This window comes from Rhagoletis pomonella, unplaced genomic scaffold, assembly GCF_013731165.1.
Source record: "Rhagoletis pomonella isolate Grant_MI unplaced genomic scaffold, Rhpom_1.0 Rhpom_scaffold_00382, whole genome shotgun sequence".
Classification (NCBI taxonomy): domain Eukaryota; kingdom Metazoa; phylum Arthropoda; class Insecta; order Diptera; family Tephritidae; genus Rhagoletis; species Rhagoletis pomonella.
This window is the reverse complement of record NW_023458936.1, coordinates 2257-10031: the sequence shown is the minus strand read 5'-3', so window position 1 is coordinate 10031 and position 7775 is coordinate 2257. Positions and strand designations below refer to the sequence as shown.

Here is a 7775-nt window from a genome sequence, read left to right as displayed (position 1 = left end):
TAGTAATTAAAATAAAGAGAAAGAGTGTCTCACCTATGTCGTTTATTTTGTCAAATTCCCCCAGTTACCATGTAGTTCGGTTCCTTATCTACCAGAATAGAAGTGTTTCCTGGTGAAAATAATCGAAAAACTAAAAAAAAAAAATTAATTGAAAATGGAAGGAGGCAAAAAAATAATTGATATAAGTAGTACTAGTAGATAGTGTTTTGTAGATACATTTCTATTTTTATTTGACGTTAGTTTTGTTATAGCCAATCTTTGGACTAAAAATTTGTTTTTTTTTTGCGTTCCTTTAAAATAAAGAGAAAGAGTGTCTCGCCTATGTCGTTTATTTTGTCAAATTCCCCCAGTTACCATGTAGTACGGTTCCTTATCTACCAGAATAGACTGTTTCCTGGTGAAAATAATCGAAAAACTAAAAAAAAAATTAATTGAAAATGGAAGGAGGCAAAAAAATAATTGATATAAGTAGTAGTAGTAGATAGTGTTTTGTACATACATTTCTATTTTTATTTGACGTTAGTTTTGTTGTAGCCAAGCTTTGGACTAAAAATTTGTTTTTTTTTTGCCTTCCTTTACTTTTTTCTGTTCTCTTTTAGTGAGCGCATTTTTCCTATGCTCTTGCATTTTGACTCTTTCAGATTTTAGTCAGAAAAATATAAGGAATGGGCCTAGTATATCGTGCATTTATGTACGTCACATCCTTGTAGTGTGTGCTATTTTTTGTTTTTCTTGATAATTTTTTCGGTGTTTCCATGAGTCATTCAGACTGACACCAGAAACGAGTTTTGATGGATTCTTTGCCATGATAGAGCCCAGTACGAGTCCAAATTTGTCAGAAATAGTCAAAATTAGTTCGGAAAATGGTAGTGAATATACTATAAATACGTGTGCGGAAACGACTTCTGAATATTTGAGGCTATGTTTATGTAAAGTCATTCGTAATAACCAAGAATACTTATCACTGTTTTATTTTGAGTGTTCAGCATGTTGTATTTAACTAGTGAACCCGCATGGCGTTAAAACGGCCAAAATTGAACTTAAAAACCCTAAAAAATATTCCAAATATTAGTCACAGTTATAAGCGATCAAAGTGTCATATTTCATCCAAATCCGTGTGCCGTTTTTTAGTGAAGAGAGGTCTCGCATAGTGCACGTTTTAAATTTCATCAAATTTCAAATCACCCTTTACCGATAAAAAAGATCTTAAGTAAAAAAATAAAACTTTATCGCACATTTACAGGTTAGGGTCTTTAATTAGACCTCTCATTTTTGAAATTCAAAAGCACGCTGGCGAATGATTATCGCACAAAATACCTTCTCGTATAATGCACATACATATACATATACTTTTAGGTCGATATGTTTTTTTTCGAAAAGGTCAGCCTAATTAAAAATATTTTCAAACTAAAGCTTTCATAAATTTCTTTCGATTCACACCCATATCTAAATCTATATATATAAAAATGGTGTGAAAAATGTATAGTAATTCATCAATTGAGAACGGTTGGGCCGATTTGGTTAAAATTTTTGTTGGTTGTTCGTAATTGCCAGGAGAAGGTTTTTACGACAGAATGATTTTTTCGTATGGAATTTTGAGTGCAATTCCTTCAGAATGGCATTCAAGTGGAAAAATAGAAAATTCTAAGTGGAAAACTCGGAAAATCCGAAAGAACGCGAAAAATTTAAATTTTTTTCGACGGAAGCTTGGAAAATTTCGGATAATTGTGAAATTAATTGGAAGCATGATTCAACTGTGAACAATTCTCACCTATGTTTCATAACCAATTCGAATGGGTGCTGCTCTTTTGGAAATGTGTTTAGAAGAAGGAGTGCACAAAGTTTTAATTTTTCCGATAGGTGGAGCAGGGGCGAGCTACGTTAAAAAAATGCATTTGGTACGTTGGTAGCCTTTTGCCTAGATTAGGATATAGGATCCATTTTTCCGTTAAGTGGGCCAGGGACCGATCTATTCGAAAAAGTCTTATTTATGGTAATAGAGACTTCCTGTCTTAAATTAAACCTAGATCTCTCGACTACTATCTCTGAAAAAAGATCTTAAATATTTGAGATCTTAAAATATTTCTTACCATTATTATCTTAAACTAAATGATGGCAAATTTAATACCATGAATAATTTTATGGATTTAAATTTTAATCTGTTAAAACAAAGGTTATTTTCTCCCATTTTATAAGCTTTGGCTCCAAAGTTCGATCACGCCAAACCGGTATAATTCTCAATGATGAAATGGACGATTTCTCTACTCCCGGAGTAATAAATGCTTACGGTATTCCTTCGTCGCCATCCAATTATATCAAACCGGGGAAACGTCCAATGAGTTCCACATGCCCCAGCATAGTTCTTGACCACAGTGGCAACGTAAGATTGATGGTTGGCGGTGCTGGAGGATCTCGGATCACAACTTCAGTTGCACAGGTAATATAAATTTCAAGTTTTAATGTCCGTTAGTACAGAATCAACAGTATACAAAAGACGCCAAGGTACAAATTAAAATATCTTTGCCAGTCGTAATTTACAATCCGGAACAGAGCAGAATATTTAACATCTCGCCCATTGTGATTATTAAAATTATGTGGAATATTTTCCATCTTTAAACGTATGCAGGCAAGAAATAGCGTTTATAATGCATTAATCAATACGAAATATTAATTTTATTAGTGGCCAAAGCATTCGCTGCCAAGCGTTCATTAGTTGTGTTTGTTTACTCATTTTCAGTAAAATCCAGTAAAAGTTTTACGAATTTTCATGTTTTGACAGCTGAAGTTGCAAGTTTTTAATGGTTTTCTACTGGATACATTTTTACTTGTAAGAATTCGCCAGTGCGAAAAACAGCTGATCGCATGTTGCTGGATGCAATTTAAACTAATAAGGAAACTGTTTATGGGTTTTATTGTTGAAATTGAAAAAAATAAACCTATTTAAATATAAAATATATAGTTTTATTAGGAATTTGCTGCGAATAAACAAGCAATTTATCAGCTGTTCATGAAATTTGCAAATTATTACTGGATTTGCGTTCGCGTACTTTTTTGAAATCTCAGAGATTTTTTGAACTCTCAGAAATTAGGTTACTGGAGAGTTGCTGGCAAGTTACTGGATAATTTGTAAACAAGAAAAACTATTGTAGCAATAAGAGTGTTCTCTATGCAAAAAACTTGTACAAGTTGGTACCACTTGTTACCAAATCGTGTTCGTTCGACCAAAAAACCCAGTAAAACTTGCAAGGAATTTAAAAATGAACAATCTTGTTGCGATTTACTAATGTAAGAAGTATGTAAATATTTGTTTAGTAAATTAATTTAATCAATTCCAAACATTTGAAAGGTACACGGATGAAAAAGCTGTATTCGTAATCAGAACGCAGGCGACACCACTGCCGATATAGGAAATCCGACAGTGACTTCCACAAAGAAATTGTTAAAGAAAGTCAGAATTACAAGAAATATACGTATAGGTTCTGTTTTGGTTTCCACCTGAAATAATTTAAAAAACGTATTATGCTCGAAATGCAACCGTGGACGCCAGCTGGCAGTGAAGCTTGCAAATGCTTGCTAATTCCGGTTCGCGCAAAACTTATTAGGGGTATTCTCGAAGTCTTGCACGATGCACGGATTGCACGAAATGCAAAAATACTATTCCAAATTTCGAAGAGTACGAGAACACCCCATTGCAAAGTGGTAGCATGCATGGGGAGCAAGCAGCGAAATTATGTATCAAATACAATAACAAGAGACAGCAAAAAAAAATTAAGTGAGCGAGATGAGAGGAATGAGAGAAATATGTAGTAATTCCAACAACAAAACAACTAGCACAGGGTCGCTATTATCTTGCTATGCTATTTTGCAAAATATATACATGGGTTTCGACGTTGCATATTTTGCAGCGATAGGAAATGTTGTTTCCCATGAATTTTCTTGTTGTGTGTTTGCAATTTATGCAATCCGTGCAATCCGTGCTACGTGCAATGGCTTTGCAAGATTTGGAGAATACCCCTATTAAGTTTCAAGTATATTGCGTGAGCTAAATAAAAGCACTGTTAAAGTAACAGTGACGCGAGTCGATATGCATCTTCTGTTTACTTAGGGGATTCCCTTAAACTCGTAAAATCTTAAACTGTGTAAAACTCATAAGTTTACGAGGCTTTCAGTAAATAATTGCCTAAAGTGACTATTTGACAGATCAGCCGGGATTTTGTGAAGCAATTTTTGTTTTGTAGTATTTTCCATAACATCCCGCCATCTTGTCTCTATCACTCTTGGTTAAAATACAATTAAAAATGTCGAAAATTTGCAAAAAACCTAAGTCAGTACAGTTAGTGGATGAAATTAATTCATTTTATTTGCTTAATATTTTTTGATTTATTTGCATTATTTTTAACCGACTTCCTAAAAAGGAGGAGGCTATCAGTTCGTCGGAATATATATATATATATATATACATACTAATCTGGTTAAGATCCGATCAGTGGATCATGAGATATATATATATATATATATATATATTTTTATATGAGAAGTCGGTTTTTGTTTGCTAAAAATTACTTGTATCATACATTTTAGTATAACAATTTGGCTACTCGGCTACACTGAAGTTTACGAGATCGTTTGCGCATCAAATTTGCCCCGTAATTTTATGAGGGGCTCATAAATAGAGCTCCATACAAATTTTTACAGTACTTTTACGAGGCTCGAAAATTTACGAGCTTTATGAGGTTTACGAGGCTCTTACGAGTTTAAAGGAAGACAACTACTGTTCAGCCTGTGCCGTTAGTCAATTATTTAAACATAAGCCATGTATTTATGTATCCTACGTATTGGATATACAATATTTATATTTTTCTACAGACTATACTACGATATTTTATGTTGAACAATACTATTCAAGAATCAATTGACGCTGGACGTGTGCATCACCAATTGGCCCCTATGCAAGTGGACGTAGAAGCCGAGGTACCTGAACACATTAACAGCTACCTGCTGAAAGTGGGACATGAGCTTAATTATTTACCTGGAGATAAAGCCTATTCGGCCCTTACAGCCATTGGTCTTAAAACTAATGAGCCCCAGCCAGCTTGTGATCGTCGGCGAGTGGGCAGCTGGAAAGTGGTTTATTCGGGTGTTTAATCCTGCAAAGCATGGAACATGTCTTTTTGTTCATCCCTTTGTATAAGTATCGCAATAAAAACGAATAAAGTAAGTCATAGATGTTACACCAATATTTAAGTTTTCTCATATTAACCGTATAGAGTAGGGATGTTGCGAATGTGGAATTTTAGAAATCCGCGGATGCGAATGCGAATGCGGATGTGTAAAAGCTAACATCCGCCGATGCGAATGCAAATGCGGATGTCATGTATTATTAAGAAATAATTTGGATGGGTAAATTAGGTGATTTAGGTAAGTAAAAAAATGGAAGGGTTACTAATTTTTAATAATCTGCCTTATCCTGAGTTTTGGCCCAAAAAAATTCACCCGAAAATTTGTATTCCGTCCATAGTAAATATGTACATACATGAAAACCAAAAGTGAAAAGTGAACCGGTTCGGGGAAAACTAAACTCATGATAAGACTGAATGTTTTTTTTAGTACTTGAATTTAAAAATTGGAACATTGTACTTAATAAAAACTTTTCGAAGGGTCGTAAATCAAACCTGCGCCTCTGTATAACTACTCGCTCGAGGTGACAAACTTGAAAAACTTGAAAATTGGCAAAATTATCAATTCTTTTCGATTGACACCGCACCAGTTGAGAGGACTTTCAGTCATATTTATTTATTTTTATTGCGGTGAAATAATTACTTTATGAGAATTTCATCGGGGCTGCAAATGTCGGATGTATCCTCCTGACTTTCATCTTCACAATCTAGCATCATGGCACAATTGTGGAACGGAGACGTTTTTGGCTGTTCTTCTGAAATTTTTCTGATTGAATTGTTCGTTCAATACGCTTTCATTCCGCACTTCACAGATACTTTTTCATGGTCCAAGAAAAACAAAATAAAAATTAAGGAAACGCCTGACGGAATTTGAACTCGGCACCTTCTGGAAGCTAATAAATAGCGGTACACTCCTCTACACGCTCAGCCACTGCCGAAAACGTATCAGGGAAGCCAACTCGTGGGGAATTCCCCGATTTGCGGGGAATTTCAGTTTGCGGGAGAATCGGGGAATGGACCCTTTTTTTGTGGGGAATTGCAGCTCGTTCAATTTCGGTACAATAATGTTTCGAATAACCAAAAATTACCGTTGATCTTTTAGAATCTTCTTTGTCGCATTTGCTTTCATATAACGAATAAACATATTTTTTTTTTATATGGAAGAAAATCGCAAAAACTTTGGCAAAAATATCTAAAGCGAAAAGTTTTAAACGCTTGAAATTTGCACTTTATTATAATTTTTCTGGAAAACGAATAAAAATACTCGAAATGTTTACGAAAATTTGTTGAATTTTTTCAAATATTGCACCAAGGATGAAACTTGGATCTATACGGTATTTGTTAAAGAATGAACTGTATTTTTATAAAAAAATAACCCAAATCAAATAACAAAAAATAAATAATAATTGGTGTCACTAAAATTTTATCAAACACTGTCAACTACAAACATTTGTCAACTAACTTTATAAAAGTGTGTGTTTGGTTAATGAATACATAGATGAATTACATTTAAAAATAAAATAAGCAGAAAGACCAGCAAAATGTCAAAATAAATTAAATTTTTGTGTTTTTTTTTGTAAATAAGGCGAATGGGGAATTTTACGAAATTCCGGGCAAAATCGGGGAATTTCATTGTCGAGATCGGGGAATTCTCAAAAATTAGTTGTCTTACCTGCTACGTATGCATGCTTTCAAATGTTCAGCTTTAACAAATAAAATACAATTATTGCTTTCAATTAACATCATCTTTTTCGAATGTTTCGAACGTTTTCCGGATACGAAAATGAATGAAAATTGTAATCGTTTTCTATTCGTTTCCGGATACATAAAATTGTACTAGATCGCACTGTCGGCAAAATTAACGTCTACATATCTGCTGGCTGGGATAATATTAAAGAGAGTAGCATTTGTAGCAAGATTGTCATAATCCAAACAATCAAAATCTCGGGATAAACTGCTTTAAAGTTTGCCGTTTACCGACACCCCCATGGTTCAAATTAAGCTACTTTTTTTCTAATTAGCTAATATAAATCGATACAGCTATGAAATTTTTACCCAACGTTGAAGAAGAAGTGGTGGAAATGTTTGCATACTCAACTTAATAATATTTTTTGTTTTGGATTATGACATTTTTGCAGCAAAGGTACGATATATATGCATACGCTTATATTTATTTATATTCGTTCATAAATATGTATAGGCAGGTACAAATTTATGTACGTATGTATGTAGTAATACATATGTATGTATATGCTATCGGGTAACGAATGCTGTCAACTCATATCTACTAACATTCGTTAAACGATATTCAGTAGAGTTTTGATCGCGCAATTGATCTAAGGCCGTGGAACTGTGTGGATGCTCGTTAACGTGAGACGCCGACGGTTAAATGCTACAATATAGTACGAGTAGATAGAAAAAATCATAACACAGATAGTGCTAATAAAATAATCAAAAGATTTGTTCAAACATTCCGTGGTTAATATCTATAAACAATAATCTATTATCATGAGGTGAGTGAACATCAATTCAATTCTCGTAACCGTGAGCTGAACAAAGTAGGTTATACCGTACTCATGGCGGCCGTTGTAAGGCATT

At 33.9% G+C, this 7775-nt stretch overlaps 1 protein-coding gene across 1 annotated transcript; it reads left to right on the top strand.

The window, feature by feature from the left end:
- Positions 1-2159: 2159 nt before the first annotated feature.
- Positions 2160-5236, top strand: LOC118750739 (scoloptoxin SSD20-like). Its single transcript, XM_036485473.1, has 2 exons — positions 2160-2437; positions 4867-5236. Exons 1-2 carry the CDS (start codon positions 2249-2251, stop codon positions 5143-5145), a joined length of 468 nt encoding a protein of 155 aa, XP_036341366.1. The 5' UTR covers positions 2160-2248; the 3' UTR covers positions 5146-5236.
- The last annotated feature ends 2539 nt before the right edge of the window (positions 5237-7775 follow it).

Coding starts and splice junctions, on each gene's coding strand:
- LOC118750739 (XM_036485473.1), top strand. CDS start 2,249: ATGGACGATTTCTCTACTCCCGGAGTAATAAATGCTTACGGTATTCCT. Junction 2,438..4,866: donor TCACAACTTCAGTTGCACAG/GTAATATAAATT, acceptor ATTTTTCTACAG/ACTATACTACGATATTTTAT.